Source organism: Tetrahymena thermophila (genome assembly GCF_000189635.1).
Source record: "Tetrahymena thermophila SB210 genomic scaffold scf_8254653, whole genome shotgun sequence".
NCBI classification, from domain to species: Eukaryota; Ciliophora; class Oligohymenophorea; order Hymenostomatida; family Tetrahymenidae; genus Tetrahymena; species Tetrahymena thermophila.
The window spans coordinates 81729-99248 of NW_002476421.1; the positions used below are offsets into that span (position 1 = coordinate 81729).

A 17520-nucleotide genomic window follows, 5' to 3' on the forward strand; every position below is an offset into this window, starting at 1 on the left:
AAAAAATATATAAAAAAAATATCAAATACTAGTGAAGGCTTGGCAACATTAGAATAAATGATTACTTCACCTAAAACCAATAGACCTTTTATTTCTCCAAAAAAAAGCTCTGAATTAATTTCTCTTCCTAGAGAGGAACCTCTCTAATAGTAATTTAAGTAATAACCTTTAAAAAATCCATAAAACAACCAGAATATTGAAATGACAACTTTTGAGGAGTAAAGAAACAAAAAATACAGTCTGGACTTATTACAAAGAATATCTTCTTTTAAATAAAAGATTACATAAAATAATGTTATTAAATAATAACTTGAAAAAATTTTATTTAAAAAAAAGTATTTCATTTTAATTAAAAAAAATAAAACCTTATTTAATTTTTTATAAATAAAATAGAATTGTTGATAAAAAAAGTTACCTTTTAAGTTTAGGAATAGAAGATAAATCAATGAAGAAAATTTATGGATAAATGCACAAACATCTTGATATCTACTAGATTTATAAGGATCTAATTTTATTGAAGAAAGCTATGATGATTATTTTAGATTAAGAATAGTTGGCTGCTCTGCAACTAGTAGGTTGCTCAACAGAGTTTCTTGAAATTGATGACTTCGATGAAAGCTAAAACATTAAAAAAATGAGTAAATAAATGAATAAATATATTTATATTTATTAAAAAAGAATTTACTAAAATTTATTAGTTTAATAAAATAGATTGAGTCATTTTGAGAAAAGCCAAGCTCTTTCTGATAACCTTGATTTACAATAAGAGTTTATAAAAAACTTTTATTAAAAATGTAAAAATAAGCCATAAATTTCAGAAATTGATAAAAGAATATTATCATCTATTGTATTCAAAGATAGATTAAGTTGATTTAAATATGTTTTTTTATTGATGTAGATTTTCATATTTTTTGTATGATTTAGATAATTTTTATCAAAAACAAAAATTAATTCATTTATTTTTTATCAAATTTTTTGAAATTTATATTATATATAAAATTAAATATATAAAAGTAAGGCCTTATATCGATAATACCAAAAAGCAAATAATAGTGATTATAGTAATAAATAAAATACTCAGCAGGGAAGAATTGAATCATAATAAACTATATACTTACTACACAGTAGTTAAAGCTAATATTATTAAAAATTTTTACTTGCTTTTATATATTAAAAATTAGATGAAATTTAGATTTATTGATGAAGCTAGTTTTATTTCACCATTATTATCAATATTTTTTGTTTATATTTGATAAAAAAAATAAATAAATCTTAATCAAATTGTTACTTTTTAAATTATCAAAAAATGTTATTTTGTGATTCAACAAATATTTTATATTTACAAAAACATTTTTGAAAAATTTAATTTATTTATTTATTAGTCTAAAGTATTTAAACTCAATTAATACTAATTTATATTTTATAGCCAGTATCAAATAAGTATATTAACTTTTTGTTATATTTTTTCTATTTATTATTGTTAATCAAGCTGTTAAATTTTGAATTATTAAAATTTAGATAGATATCTAGAGAAAAAAAAATTATAGTCATAAATAAGTAATAAATTTTGAGTAGAACATAAATGACTACTATGCATAGATTTTTAGACAATCTATATGAGTTAAGCATTTTAAGTAGAAATGGATTGAATGTTATGTAAGAGTTTTTGAGAGTTTGTGAAAGAAATTCTGATTTAGAAGATTAAGTTATTTGCAAATTAGCTAGTTATTTTAAATCATTGAGTGCCTCAGATTGTTATGATTTATCAAGTAGATTATTCTAAAATTTCAAATAATAATAAGAAGCCTAAAGCAGCAACGATGTATACAACTAGTAGACATTTGCTCCTTTTAATCAACAAAAATTTTCATGTAAAAACTCAAAGAAATAATTAGAAAATCTGCAAAATAGTGAAAATAAAAATAATACCTAGCAATTATTATCACCTAATTTGAATAATAGATTAGATTTTAGCATAAAAAAGTATGATTGGAAATGGAAATTGTAAGTGAACGATAAATTAAAATAATTCTGTAGTATTATTAATAAATAATATTATAAGTTAGGATTTGAATAAATAAAATAGCATTAAAATTCCAGCAATAAATCTATTAGATAGTTGAGCCCTTAAGCTCTTAAAATGAGCAACCATATAAAATAACAATTAAATACTTTCTTTGAATAAAAAGAGGTCTAAAAAAACATTTTGAAGAATAACAACATATAAAAGTTATTAGATTAAAAATAACTAAAAAGAAATGAATCGAGTGAAGATTTAAAAAACCAATATCTGTCTTAAAGATAACTATAAAATACTTTAAGACAAACAAGCAGCCCAGAACCCCTAAAGAAATAGAGAAGCAGTTTAAGCATCAGCCATAACTTAGGTAGTTTACAAAATAATATACAATAAATAAATAGTTAAGTTAACTCTCCACAAAATTTAGTTAATAATCAAAGCATAAATTAGTATAACTCAATAAAAAATCTCAAGGAATCTTTGAATAAACAACTGAATGAGTCAAATCAACATTTGAAACTGAATACTAGTGATGTTAGATTAAATTATCTGAATTTAAAAGAATCGTTTAAGTTGATTCACGAATAACTAGAAGCAGATTTAATTACAAACCAAGAAGCGGTCTAACTGATTGATTCAATAAAATAAAAACATTATGCAGAATTTTGCACCTTTAAACCTACGATTAATAAAGAAAATTAATACTATGAAAAAATAAAAAATAGAGATATAAGTAATCCTTTTGAAAGACTATATAAAGATGGAGTAGAACATAAAGCTAATAAATCACAAATACTCTCACATATAAAGAGCTGTCTAGAATTAAAAGATTGTACATTCCATCCAAACCTACAAAAATCTAATTCAAAACCAAGAATTGTTCGATTTGCAGGAACTCTTACTAAATTTTCTTAGTCTCCTAATGATTTTGAATAAGAAAATGAATTATGAGTTATTTTATATTTAATTAAATTGCTTTTTTAGAAAAATATTATTTAAATTAAGTTAAATATTTCTCCTAATCTTTCATTCACTAATTTAAATACTTTGAAATTATTTCATTAAAATAAATATTATTTACAGTTAGAATACAAAATTTTCAAATTAAAATTGAACTAATTTGGGCATTTATTTATTTTAATCAAACTAATGAATTAATTTTAATAGATTAATAGCTTAAATAAGAAAAATTAATAAATTTATTGTATAAAATTTTTAAATAATTCAAGTATTTAATTTACAATAATAAAAATGAGAAAAATATATAGATATTTGATATGGAATAAATATAAAATGAGATAAATTATTCGTACATTTAATTAATTTTATTTTATATTTTGCATGATGTTTTATGAAAAAATTAAAAAATTAAAGTTTAATTAAAAAAATATAAAATAAATTATTAACTTTTTGAAGAAAAGTTGTCAATTAATAAAAAAAAATTAAAAAATATAAATTTTTATAGAATATTCAATTGAGAAGGGAGGTTTTTTATACAAAAGGTAGAAAAATAGGTTTTCTTACCAAAAATTTGAAATTTTTTATTAACATCATTAAATACTAATTATTAAATATTAATAATGAATAAATTACAAAAAATAAATTTGATATTAATTTAAAACAAATTTTATGCAAATATTTTGTTTACACCATCCATAAAAGTTACATTTTTTTAAAAAGTAAGTGAGCTAAAATTATTAAACAACTTAAAACTTTTAAAAGAAGATGAATTTTTTTTATTTTTAAGTTAATGGTTTATTATAAGGATGATAATAAATGGAATAAATTTAAGATAGGTGATTTAAAATAATTAATAAATCAATAAATTGTTTTTTTAACTCAAATTTAGCATATTAATTTCATTTAAAAGGAAATTTTAGAATTATTTATTGATTCTAATTTATTTTAATCCTGAGGTTTTTAATAATTTTTTAATTAATAGGAAAATTTTCATTAAAAACAAAGTAAGGATTATTATTATTATTCATCACTTACTGAATTAATAAATAAACTTTGAAAATAAATGAAATATTTGTAATTAATATCTAACCATATCTTTTATATTACTTTTTAAATTGAATGCTAATTTTATTAATTGATTTTTAATTGATGCAAAATTTAATACTTAATAAATTTAGAGTGAATATAAATAATCAGTATTTCAAAAAAGGCTTTAATAAGTTTTTTATTTAAATAAACCTCTACTTATAATTTAACCAATTTTTACATTTAAAATTTTGGAAATAAAGGAGCTAGAGTCTTTATTTTTTATGTAAATTAATTAATTTCTTTTATTTTTTAGAGAAGTGCTTTTGCTGTTTTAAAATATGTAATTAATTAAATTAAAAATAAAGTATTAAAAATTTGCAACAAACATTAAATATATAGAAGTAATAATAATTAAAAAAAATTGTACTAAAAATTGTTGGATAGTAAATGAACCTTTTAAAATTTGACCTATTTTCTTCAGAGTTTTAGTTTAATGCAGGCTATAATATGTCAAGGAAAGGAAGCTACTAAGGATTAGTTTTAACTTTTATCAGTCTTTTAATAATATTTTCATATTTTGTCTATTTGCTTTATCTATATTTTAATAATTTAATTGATACAAAATACAGATCTTAAAACTTCATTACTTAAGATAGGCTAGACGTGCCTTTGTAGTAAAATCTTATTTCTTTTTCTTTTTAGTACACATAAGATCTGACAGTTGATCAGTATTCAGCTGTTATGAATAAAACTTATTTAGTTTATGTAGCGCATTTCTATTACCAAAAAAATAACATAACTACAATTATAGATCTTGATATAGTTAAGTGCAAAGATCCTGAGTTGTAAGGATTTAATTGCATAGACTTTTCCAAGATAAGCAACAACTACACTCTTTATTTTGACCCAAAATCAACACAAACATCCATGATAATACTATTCTTTTATGGCTGCTTAGATGTAGATAGAATCAAAAAAATTGTTCCAGAGAACTGTGCTACTTAAGAAGAAATAGATAATTTAGTTGATAATAATCTTACAACGTTAAATATAAAATTATAAACTCAATAATTTAATACTACTTCAAAATAAATTCAGACAAATTACAGAAACCTGTAAAATTACATTCAATCAGATTCATCTCAGTAGGTACTTTTGAAAATGTAAACTTAAAAGACAAAGGTAAATTAGGGGTTTTTATATCAGTCGCAGTAAACCTTTTCTTCCCCTATCTCATTTATGTAAAATACTCAAAATTTCGATAAATAGAAATCCCTTAAAGCTGGAGTAGGACCTTATGATAACATTCTTCTACAAATTGATGAAATTATTTTAGATGTTGAAATTACTTATCCTACCATCACTGAAATTTTAGCCCTTGTTAATAGTTTTGCTACAATTTTTCTTTTGCTTAAGGTATTAGGTAGATTTTTTTCTTAAAAATTAATAAAACAAGACATATTTTTGCTGCTTTTATAAAATTTATTCCAAGACAAATACGAAGAAGTTATAATAAAAAATAAATTAATTGATAAAACAGATGTAGATTAGTTATTTAAAGATAGATAAATTAATTCTTTATAGAAGTAAAGTCAAAACACTGTAACTGTATTAAAGCAAGATAATATTTAAGACTAAATAAAAAATTAAGATCATATTGAATTAAATTAAAATAATTAAGATTTTTTAGATATTTTTGCTTCTGGTAAATGTAGAAGAAATTCACGAGATTAATTATCTTATAATAAGAATAAATAAGGTTTAATATGCTAGTAAATTGATTTATAAGCTGATAAATAAACTGATATATAAGATAAAAAAGATATTTTAGATCAAAGGAACTAAAACTATACAGAAGAAGATTATGTAGATAACTTCATACCAAAATTTTCAACAAAATCAATAGACTATGTCAAAAAAAGCTAAAAAATGAGCTTGAAATCACCTATTTTAAATCTTCAATAATAATAAAACAATTTTAAAGATTAAATTATTAATTAAAGTCTTCTCTCCAAATCAAGTGAAATATCATATAACTTCGCTACCAATAAAAGAATATTAAACAAACATTATTCAAATAACTGTGAAACTTTTTCTATATTAGATTAAATGATTTTTTCTCCAAAATTAACGAGCGAAACTAATAAATTTTTATTATCTCCAAAAAAAAATGCTTGTAAAATTGAATCACTTTACGAATAATCTCATTAAAAAAAACAAAGCATTTAAAAGAATCCAAACTATTCATAAAATCATTCCATACAAAATATGATCGCTCTTAACTAGATAGAAGAATAGCCCATTTAAAAATCTAATTTAGATTTATTGGTCAAATTATCTTCTTTCAAACAAAAAATTACAGAAAGTAAAATAATCTAACGAGTTTTGGCTAAATTATTATTCAAAACAAAGTAATCAAAATATTTATTTGTCAAAAAAAAAAATTTTCAATTTATTTGTATAAAAAAATAGATTTTGTGGCAAGAAAGTTTACTATGAAAAATTAGGATTTGACATTAACTCGATGGATAAAGTTCGAGATTAAGTTAATAAAAATTTGAATATTTACTAGCTTTACAAAGATATTATATTTCTCAAGAAAGCTATTATGATTATCTTAACTAATGAGCAATTAGCAGTTCTTAATCAAGTAGGCTGTTCAACAGAATTTTTATCTATGAATGATACTTTTAAAGACAAAAACTTCACTGAAATGAGTAAGCAATTCTTAAATAATATTTTTTCTTATCTAACGAAATTTATTAGTTTAAAAAAGTAAATTGAGTCACTTCGAACAACAATTTGCAATTTCTGAAAACCGTGATTTGCAATAAGAGTTTATTTAAAAATTTTATTAAAAATGCAAAAAAGATAAACATATATCTGAGATGGATAAAAGAATACTATCTTCTATTATTATAAAAGAGAGGTCTATTTGATTTAATTATTACTATTTACAAATTTATGTGTTTTTTATTGATTTTTAAGATTATTTGAAATTAAATTTTTAAAACAATTTTAAAAAATAACTTAAAATTTATAAATTGACTTTAAGAGACTATTTGATTGTATATAATAACTATTTAATATATATATATAATTTTTTCATAAAACTTTAGATAAACATATTATAAAAATTTACTTTTTAAAAATGAAATTGAAAAGATTTTATTTATGAGCTTCATTTGAAAAGCTGTCAAATAATAAATAGACTTAAAAATTAAAAATATATAAATATCAGCAATAAAATAAATAGTTAATTTAATAATATTTTTTAAAAAGTAATTTTATTGAAATTCAGAATATTTTATCTGAGATACATTTTATATAATAATTTAATCAAAAAATATAATTAAAGAGATCTCGAATTTGATCATATCTCCACTTGTATATTACTGGCATTAAAAACTTACTATTAATTCAGTTATTTTTAAAGCTTAGTAATTCCCAGTTTTAAGTTTGTGAGAAATAATACATAAAAATAAATAATTTAGGGAATCTTTCATCAAAATAGTTAAACATATCATCAAGAGTATCTCCTACTATATCTTTAGAGCTCTCTGAAAGCTCGTGATAATGACTTTTTCTGTTCCTTATTAACTATTTAAAAAATTCATTATTAAAAAAAATCTTATTTGAAAAATTTACTCTGATAAGATCTTTAACCTATCCATAGTTGTAGAATTTAAACACTTTAGTATCTTAAATAAGACTTTTATCTACATTTTTATCCCATCTATTTCCTTCTAAAACATTCAAAGACTTTGCTTATTATTCAATCAAGTCTGAATATTTATTTTCAGTATCTAAATTTATTACAATTATCAATATTCACTAAAATATAAAAGTAAATATTTTGATTTAAAGTTACCAAATGTTTCTATGTAGTCACTAAATTCGCAAATAAAAGAGAACTTTTACAAGGTATTCCAGAAATATGGATGCTTTAAGCATTCTTTTACAGTCAGTCTTTTACTTTGATCATTATGAATCATTTTTTGGATAAGGTCTTTCAAGGTTTCATCTTCCATTCTCAAGCTGTACTTAAAATTAGCTATGTTTCTTTCCCTTTCTTTCCTATTTATTTTTTTAAACATTATTTCTTAATTTTCTATTTTTTTAATGTTATGAAATTACTATTCTCCAAAAGGATGACCTCCTTAAGTGTATATGTAATAGAATACACAGCCAAGAGAGAAAACATCTGTATTATATGTAAGTGGTTAATTATCTATTTATTCTAGTGGTCTCCATCCCCATGTGCCGATATCATTCGTGAATATGACATTCGTTTTAGAAATATTCTTTGAAAGTCCAAAATCAGCTAATTTAATTTCTTTGTTGTAGTGAATTAAAATATTTTCTGGCTTTATATCTCTATGAATAACACCTTAGCTATGCAAATAACTCAATCCTTCTAAGCAGTCTTTAAATGTATTTTTCATAGTTGACTTAATGAAAAAATCCGTTTTTATATTATATAAAGCTTTCAAATCCTACTCACTTTTCTTCTTGTTTTTTCTATTTGCATAATCTATTAAATCGCTAATGCTTCCAACACACTTTTCTAGTCCAAGAAGTATGTGATCTTTTGTTTCCTCAAAATAGTAGTACTTAATTATATTTTTGTGTTGCAGCTTAATCAACATTTATATTTCCTTGCTAGCTAAGTCTTTATTATCTTTAAGTAACTATTTGACTGCAATTTCTCTTCCTATATTCACATAAACAATATTTATTAAATCAAAAACTATTTTTTATTCTTAAATATTACCTTAAAATGTTCCTTCAAAAATAACTGTCCCTTAAGCCCCATACCCTAAAACTTTATTTCTATTAATTTAAAGCCCTTTAAATTTATTTGCATTTTATTCGCTACTCTCTTGGTTCTTTTTTTCTTATTTATTATTTTGCTCATTTTGTTTTTTAATTTCTTCTTCTTGCTCTTTGCTAATTTTTTCTAAGACTTTATCAGCTTCTTCTTGGGAGTTTTATTTTTAACTGGAAGATTTACCTCCAGAACGACCACTATTTCTTTTATACATAGAAGTAATTCTTTCATCTTTTAAAATCAGAATAATAACCAAGATAATTAAGAATGTCAGCAAGAATATTGTAATTTTATTATCCTTAGCAAAATTGAATGCTTAACTAGGAATATTGCTGGCATTCTAGATATCCTTACTATCAGATATAACTTCAATCATCATTCTCCCCTTTCTGAGGTTATCTATGCAAGTCATAACATCTCTGATATAATTTTTATCATCAAATTTATCAACACTAAAAATCAATCTTTCTCTGCATTACTTATTTTCTAAACACTAATTCTTTAGCTTTGTAGAAATCTACAATGGTATTAGCTAAAAGTTGCTCCCTTCATTAAACGAAACTATGCCTTTCTCTCCACCTATTTAAATCTATGTGTTATCCTTGATAAAAAAAAATAAATTTTAATTTAACAACAAAAAATCAATAAATAAATCTTACATATTCTGAAGATATGAACGTATTGATAAGAGGATTATGCACTATGACATTCTTTTAAAACATGTTTGTAAATCCAACTGCAGAAAAAATAGCAATAATTTCCTAATCTGTTTAGAAATCAACTATTTTAATCTTTGATTGCTTTTGCTTAATTTTCAAATCTTAATGCTAATCTTACATAAAAATATAATCCTCATTTTCAGTAAGCTGATTTTTTTATAATCCTTTGTATAAAAAGTCTTCATAAATCATCAAATTAACATCTGTGCTGGTTAAAGCCCAATTTTCTCTTTTGGTAAAAATATTAAGTTGCTTAATAAGTTTCTAGTTGATATTGATAATATAATGATTTAAATAGTTTTCATAATCATCTTCAATATCTTCAAATTTCTCTAATTCCCCATTTTCAGGATTGACTAAAAGAATCTTTTCTTTGGTAAATGCAATATATTTTGACTCGTTTCCACTCATTGGACATATTTTAATAACTTGGTCTATTTCATCTCGCATAATTTTCTAAAAATAATGATATTTATTTTAAATTTAATCAATTATTTGTTTATTGTGTATGTACTATTGGAGTAGAATCTGATGCTAAAAAGATAAAATTTCCATCAGAAGAGGGCAAAAAATAGTCGTATCTCTCAAAGTTAGATTCCTAATTTCCTGCAATAGAGAGTTCAGTAGAGTGCTGATCTTCCATTCCATAATTATCCTACTATTGTTTTTCGTTATTGAATTTGAGCTCGCTAACAACTACTTTCAGATCTGTCATCCAATTTAACAACTTTTTCTTTATATTATAGCTATATAATTTGCCATCATTAGTTAATACCTATCAAATAAAATTTAAATTTGTTATGGCTTATAAAGTTAAAACAACAACAATAATGATGAATGAAATAAATGATATACTAGATAGGCATCTTTGTCTACTTTAGAATGAGTTAAAGCCGTCTCAGAACTATTATTCTGAGTCTAGCTTTTTTTATTGCTATGCTAAGCTAAAGTGCCATTTATTAATAAAAGTAATATAAAAATGGCAATAAGTTTTTTTTACTTTTTGAAGAAATTTTAAAAGTTATTCATGTTTTATTTTGTATTAATAATTTATATAAACTTAATGATGAAATAAGGCAGTATAAATCTTATTTACTTTTAATTTTAAACAAATTTCTTAAAAAAACTATTGAAATAGATTATCATAAAATATAACAAATACATACATACATAGATAGATAGATACCTACATAATTTTCTGAAAATACTGCTTAAATTATATAAGTAGAAATAAGTATGATTAACTAACTAACTAACTCATTTACTTACACGTAATCAAATACTATTTAAAATAATAAAAATGAAATCTTTTATAAGTTATGCATTATTATTTTTTAAATTTAATATGTTTTTTAAAGATAAAGCATTTTAATACACACTTAAGTAACACTAAATTATTAATTTAAATGAGCTTAAATAGTTTATTTCTATTTAAATTTTTTAATCAATGAATGAATTGAATGTCTTTTCAAAATTAGAATTTTTTAAAGCTTCTACTTTTAGAAAATTCTATTTAAAAACTTTCAATAAAATAAATAAATAAATAAACACTTTATTTAAATAGATTTTTAGATTTAAATTTGATTCAAAGCATTTAAAAGAGAAATTAATAAATAATATTTTATTAAATAATAATTCTAATTAAAATAAATAAATAAATTGATTTATTTTGTCATTAAAAATATTAAACCAAATCTTGTTAAAATAAATCAAATAGCTTTTTCAATTATCTTTTGTTAAAACACGTAATGAATTCATATTCAACTTCATTTTTAATTAAAATAGATATTCCTTTCTTGATCAAAAGTGTCTAAGAATAATTTAAGATAATGTTAAATAAATTGAATTCTATTTGATATTTTTGGAAAAATTATTTTAAATGAAAAAAAGTTAATTAAATTCATTGATTTATTAATTATTTAAAATAAAATAATCAAATCTTAAAATTTTAACATTAAAATATTGATAATGACTCTAAATAATAAGAATAATAAATAAATTTTAATATTTAATGTTTAAAAAATATTATAAATTAAAATAAAATAAATAATTTTAGTAATTAAATTAAATTATAATTAATTGCAATTTTTTCAATAATAAAATGATTAAATTATCTAAAAATTTAGTTAGAATAAAAATAAATAATCAAATATTGTCATTCAAAATTTCCTAAGCAAATAACTCATTTTGCTCTAATTTTTTAAGTTCGTCTTCTAGAGTGTCTGCTCCTGGATGCTCATTTTATATAATACTCAAATCGTTTAATATCATGTTGGCTTTATTTGTTGTAAAGTTGTTGATTTCTTGATTTTTGTTGGTTTATTTAAAGGGCTATCTTGCTGGATTATAGCTTAAATTTCCTTTATTTTAAATTGGTGACCAGTCCTCTTATGAACTTTATTGCTACTGTTAATTTTGTTATTGCAGTTTTTATTTGTAATTATATTAAATATCTGTTTAATTTAACAAGGGATTGGTGCTTCCATGATAGTTTTTGAAATCATACTAATTGTTATTCATATTTTGTTTATTTTAATTTTAAAGTGTTCTTTAGTTTTGATTGATTAATTATTATTGATAATTGCTATAAATATCATTGTGTGATAAATTTGCTCTATTGTTCATGTTGTTAAATCCAGTCTAATTATAAACTAGCTCATGATTCATGGTTTGGTTCAACTTTTCCTAAAGTAGTCTTTGCTCGTCTTTAATCGCTCTGATTTTGTTTTCTTTCATATTAATTATTCTCATCATGTCATTGCATTAATTGCTAAACATGTTCTTTTTCTCTGTTTCTATTCTTAATTTATTTTCCAAAGCACTAATTTCGTTAACCTTTTCCAACTCTGCTTGCTAAAGTTTTTTATTTATATTTTCGATGAATTAAGAAGCTTCCAAATCCTTTTCATTTAAACCACTTGCTAATCTAAAATTTTCTTTCTCTAATTCGTCGATTCTGCTTTTTAATTTAGAAGTAGCTTCATCTATTTTTCTTTTGACTTCAATATTGCTGTTTTCTATTAATTCATTCAGTCTTTATTTACTATTTTATTTTTCTTAAGTTTCTTTATCAAGCTTTTATTCTAATTCATAAATATTTTAGTTTTATTCTTTAACCTTTCTCGTTTTGAACTCTAGTTCTTCTAGCAACTCTTTCAGTTTTTGTTCATTATTTCTGTTTATTTTTTATAAGGTTTCTTCCTATTTGATAATTATAAAAATTAATTTATTTCTCTTTAAAAGTAGAATTAATTTACTTATTCTTAAAGCAAGGTTTATAAATTTTTTTTTTATTGATTTAGGCTGCTAATCTCTTCTTCTAATTGCTTAATTTCAAATCTTGAAGAACTGGAAGAAGATTTAAATTGATTTTAGCCTAGTTAAATTAGAGAATCTCTGATGATTCTCTCTATTTCATTAACAAACTCTTCAGAAGAAATGTCGGCAAGAATGTCTTTTTAGGCATGAGCTTTTATTATTGACTTTAAAGATTGTTTAAATTCAATAAAATCAGAAGAAGCACTCTTTTTTTATTGCATAATTTTTGTCTTTTATTGGAGAATAGTTCCCTCTAATGCAAAAAATCTCTTTTATTGAGATTTAATCTAAGCATTAAACTATTCTTGCAGCAAATTCATTTGTTTTTCAAATTAATTATAAATAGCTAAAACATTATTTTTCATTTAATTATCAAACATTTATTTCGTTTACTCCAATCTTTCTTGAATTTATAATATTTCTTCCTGTTTCAAAAGCAAATCTTAACTCAGTTTTTCATTTCTATCAACTTGCTCTTTTAAATTTTATTTTAAAGTTTCCTAATCCTTCGAATAAGATAGCTCCAACTAGTTAAAGCGATAATTCATTATTTTTTCTCTTTACAAAAGTTCAAAGCACTTATTCCTCCACTGTTCTAATGCTAAAGGATTTTATGTCTAGACTTAGCTTTACAAAGTAGAAATAATATTTTTATAAGTTTCAATAGATTGCTATTCAATAACTTCTTAAGAAACACTTTGTAAATACTGCTAATTAACGAATTATCCATCTATTTTTTAAATTTGTGGAATCATTTTTTTAATCTAATCTTTATAATCATAGAATTAAGTGATGTTAGCATTTCCCTAAACATTCAATTCTTTGAGATTTTTATTATGTTTCAATTCTTGTAAATCCTTAATATCATTTAACCTATTAAAACTCAAGTCTAATACTTCTAAATATTTTAAGTTTTTTAAATTTTTGACTTAAGTAATCAGATTATGTCGTAAATTAATTTCCTACAATAAAGCTAAATCTTGCAATCCATCAATCTATTCAATTTAGTTGTCTGCAAGATTTAAAATTTGTAAATGTTTTAACTCATTTAAGTTTTGAATCACTTTAATTTGATTCTTAGAAAGATCCAATTTGCTAAGTCTTTTGTTATTTGTAGTAAAAGCTTTAATAAGTTCTTTTGATATTTCTTTAATACTCATTTTAAATAATTTTAATAATCAAATCAACTAATTTTTGAATTTTTAAAAGCTAAATAAAGTTAATATTTTTTATAATAAATAAATAACATATCCATAATACCAGTAAAATAGTAATTTCAAAAAATCAATCAATCAATAATTAAATAATGCTGATTGCAGTAAAAATAATATTAAATTTTTAAATTTAGTGAATAATAAAACAACTATCAAACAAATTATTCTAACTAAAAAAATTAATTGAATAATTATTTTCTATTTAAATCAAAAAATATATTAAAAATGTTAGTTTAATTTTTTAAATTTATTCAAAAATTAGAATAAAATAAATAAAATTAAACTTGTTGAAAAATTAAGAATAAAATGTTTAAAAAAGATTTTAAAATTAATAAAAATTAAATTATTGTTTTTTTATTAAATCCTCATTTCTCTAATTTTATAAATTTAAATTTTATTACTTTAAAAAATAAATTTTATTATTTTAAAATCAAAAGTATTTTATTTTTAAAAAATTAACTAACACTTATTAAGATAATAAATTATACTATTTCAAATTTAAGTTAAATTATTATAAAAATAGTTTAAAAAAATTAAAAATTGTATAAAAATTTATCAATAAAAGTAATTTTAGAAAATTTAACAGAAGTTTTTTAAATAATAGAATTTATGATAAATTAATAAATAATATTTTAAAGAGTTATATTTTTTATTTTGGATTATACTTTCAAATCAATTTGGATTATTAAATGATAATAATAATAATAACTATCTGATAGTAAAACTGTTAATCATACTTGCTAATTGAGAAATTTATATCAAAAAAATATTTAGTTTTTGTTTTTTTTTATTTTAAATAATAAAAAAATCAAAAATACTGCTAAAAATGTGAGAATAACTTAATTACGTTATAAATTGATTAATTATCATTATCTTGTACCTAATAATTTAAAAGGTTACTAATTAAATTTTAATATCTTTGTAAATTATTGCAGTAAATAAATTGATCTATCTATTTCAATATTTATATGAAATTTCTTTGTTTGTCAAAAATTAATTTACCAAAAAATTCAGAATTTTGAAAATATTTAGTAATATAGATATCAATTAAGTTAGAGACATTATTATTAATTATTTAAAAATAATTTTTAGGAGTACGTTTATTTCATGTAAAGACTATAAAGCTCGTTTGTTTGTAATTATTACAATATTGAATAAAAATATGATAAATTTAAAGGGTCTAAATTAAAATGAATGAATGAATGAATGAATGAATGAATGAATGTTACAATTTATTATTAAGTTAAAGCCAGTAATATTAAAAAGGAATTGGTATATAAAATTATATATTTATTTTTTGTACAAATTAATGAAGAGATAATTCTAAATCTTAAGTTAATTAATATGTATGAGTGTATGTATGTTTGTATGGCTTTGGGCGTTTTAATTATAGTAATACCTACTAAAAATAACTATGCTGGTGACGGTAAAAGTCATCTTACGCTTTAATATAGTAAATTGCATGCTTTGGAATGCTTAAATTTGTTTACTTAAATAAATTTTGATAATTAAATAAAGGTGGCATTTGATATTTAATAATAAGTTCAATTATTTAGAAATTTTGGTGATAATAAATTTTTAACTTAAAGATTGAAAATAATCAGAAAAGTATCAATTTAGATTAATTACAAAAATCAAAAAAGCAAGCAATTATGAAGAGACTAATTCACGTTGCATTTATAGCTTATATAATTATAGATAATTTCTACTTAAGGGAAAGTTTGTTTGAGTACACTCTCCCAATCACTAAACATCTACAAAAGAATTATGGCTTCCCTTCATTTATTAAATTTAATAGATTTATGGCCTATCTACTCAAGCCAGATATTTGTGCATTGTTTAACATATTTTACATTTGTATCACAAGCAACAAATACTAAGCCTTGAAGTCTACTATGTTTTAATGCTTTAGTTTGTACGCTCTCCTCTTCTATAAGATCCTCATGAACGATCCTCGCCCTTACTTTGTCGATCCAGAGATTAAAGGCTGGGAATGTTACGCAGATTTTGGAAATCCATCAGGTAAATAACTAAATAACTAACTAACTAACTACTTTAACTCCTTTGAAACAAAGGATTATTTTTTACTAAAAATGATTAAAATCTTTTCCTAATTTATTATCGAATAAAAAGATAATTGGTTGATAAATGTTTATCTAATCTATTTTGATTTTAATGATAAAATTATTTGGTGAAAGGAAAATTTTTGTTCAAGAAATTTTATAAATTTTTCATTTTTGCTAATTGGTTTTTGTTTATTTAAAAAGGTCATGCAACAAGTATTTGGATGTTTTACGGAATTATGCTTACTGATATTTGGAGAGATATTATTCCAAAGTACAAGGATGATTCCTTAAAGAAATTCTTAATTAATGCTTCCTTTTTAAGTTTATTTGTGTTCTTATTTGTTGGTATTGTGTTCTGCAGAATATTCTTGGGTGTCCACTCTTTGAACCAAGTTATGATGGGTACAGTATTTGGCATCTATATTTATTTGATAAACTTATGGTATGCAGACAATTTAATTGAAAAACTTTTTAACTACCTTAGAAACAATAAAATCAACGTAGTATATAAGCTTATGTCATTCTCTGTAGCTTATTTCCTTATGATCTAAACTCCTGTTGAAGTCTACAAGATGATTGAAACTGAAGTTCCTGAAGTATGGAGATAAAACATATTAAATTCTTGCTAATTTGAAGATCATAACATGTTTTACAAAGTATGTTTTAAGGCATGTGCAACAATAGGTATAGCATTCGGTCCATTGTTTGCTTTGACCATCAGCAAAAAGGCCAATCAAATAGTTCTTTTTGAATTTAGCAACAAGTAGATGTAATCAGATTACAAAGTTTTCTCATTAAAAAGCATACTTAAAGCACTTTTTGGAACTGCAATCTTCATTTTAGTTTTTGCATTCTTCTATAAAATCTATCCAATTAGCAAAGTCATTAAAACTATTCCAATCATCTACGATAAGTATCTTTCAATGACTCTTGGAAGTTTCTTTAGCACATTCATTTTAACATTAGTTTTACCCAAACTTTATGGCAGTGACATCAGACAAAGAAGAAAATCTTCTAGCCAAAAGTCAGTTGAAGTTGTAAAAAATACACCTGAATAATAACCCCTTCTTAATGATAAGAAATCTGATTGATTCAAATAAAATAATTTATATATGCACGTAATTTTAATATATTGCACTAAAAAAAACATGTATATTTTTCAATACTAAATTTAATTTGAATCATCTCTCAAAATTTTAAGAAAGAAACCAATTTTTTAACCATAAAAAAATTTCAATTTTATCGAATAATTAATTAATTTATTTATTAAATTTGTAAAAGAATAAAAATTTTTAAGTAAATTAAATGTAATTTATATAATAAAAGATTTAAATTTAATTAATAAATTTTAATAAACCAAAAT

General features: G+C 21.6%; 7 protein-coding genes across 7 annotated transcripts in view; 5 read left to right on the forward strand and 2 right to left on the reverse strand. All coding sequences in view use genetic code 6, as the record gives it.

Moving 5' to 3' along the window:
- TTHERM_00640070 (AMP-binding enzyme family protein) overlaps window positions 1-61 on the forward strand; it is a gene marked incomplete at both ends in the record, with an annotated part of 1155 nt that extends 1094 nt beyond the window's left edge. The window contains one exon of the mRNA XM_001015324.3: window positions 1-61. This exon is cut by the window's left edge and continues 1094 nt beyond it. Coding sequence (XP_001015324.3) covers window positions 1-61 — 61 coding nt within the window.
- Window positions 62-445: 384 nt separating this feature from the next.
- On the forward strand, window positions 446-871 carry TTHERM_000640080 (AMP-binding enzyme family protein; the record flags this gene model as incomplete). The annotated part of the gene is made up of 2 exons (XM_012797489.1): window positions 446-638; window positions 699-871. The coding sequence occupies 2 exons, from the start codon at window positions 446-448 to the stop codon at window positions 869-871; spliced, it is 366 nt and encodes a 121-aa protein (XP_012652943.1).
- Window positions 872-1582: 711 nt separating this feature from the next.
- Window positions 1583-2971, forward strand: TTHERM_000640091 (hypothetical protein; the record flags this gene model as incomplete). The annotated part of the gene is made up of 2 exons (XM_012797490.1): window positions 1583-2008; window positions 2063-2971. 2 exons carry the CDS (start codon window positions 1583-1585, stop codon window positions 2969-2971), a joined length of 1335 nt encoding a protein of 444 aa, XP_012652944.1.
- A 1485-nt stretch (window positions 2972-4456) lies between these two features.
- TTHERM_00641070 (transmembrane protein, putative) lies at window positions 4457-6948 on the forward strand (the record flags this gene model as incomplete). The annotated part of the gene is made up of 3 exons (XM_001015325.2): window positions 4457-6420; window positions 6482-6726; window positions 6776-6948. 3 exons carry the CDS (start codon window positions 4457-4459, stop codon window positions 6946-6948), a joined length of 2382 nt encoding a protein of 793 aa, XP_001015325.2.
- A 481-nt stretch (window positions 6949-7429) lies between these two features.
- TTHERM_00641080 (Serine/Threonine kinase domain protein) lies at window positions 7430-10705 on the reverse strand (the record flags this gene model as incomplete). The annotated part of the gene is made up of 8 exons (XM_001015326.2): window positions 7430-7609; window positions 7658-7815; window positions 7881-8086; window positions 8147-8723; window positions 8784-9441; window positions 9500-10015; window positions 10074-10334; window positions 10415-10705. The coding sequence occupies 8 exons, from the start codon at window positions 10703-10705 to the stop codon at window positions 7430-7432; spliced, it is 2847 nt and encodes a 948-aa protein (XP_001015326.2).
- Window positions 10706-11704: 999 nt separating this feature from the next.
- TTHERM_00641090 (hypothetical protein) lies at window positions 11705-14037 on the reverse strand (the record flags this gene model as incomplete). The annotated part of the gene is made up of 2 exons (XM_001015327.1): window positions 11705-12760; window positions 12817-14037. The coding sequence occupies 2 exons, from the start codon at window positions 14035-14037 to the stop codon at window positions 11705-11707; spliced, it is 2277 nt and encodes a 758-aa protein (XP_001015327.1).
- A 1706-nt stretch (window positions 14038-15743) lies between these two features.
- On the forward strand, window positions 15744-17248 carry TTHERM_00641100 (PAP2 superfamily protein; the record flags this gene model as incomplete). Its single annotated transcript, XM_001015328.2, has 2 exons — window positions 15744-16113; window positions 16359-17248. 2 exons carry the CDS (start codon window positions 15744-15746, stop codon window positions 17246-17248), a joined length of 1260 nt encoding a protein of 419 aa, XP_001015328.2.
- Window positions 17249-17520: the final 272 nt, after the last annotated feature.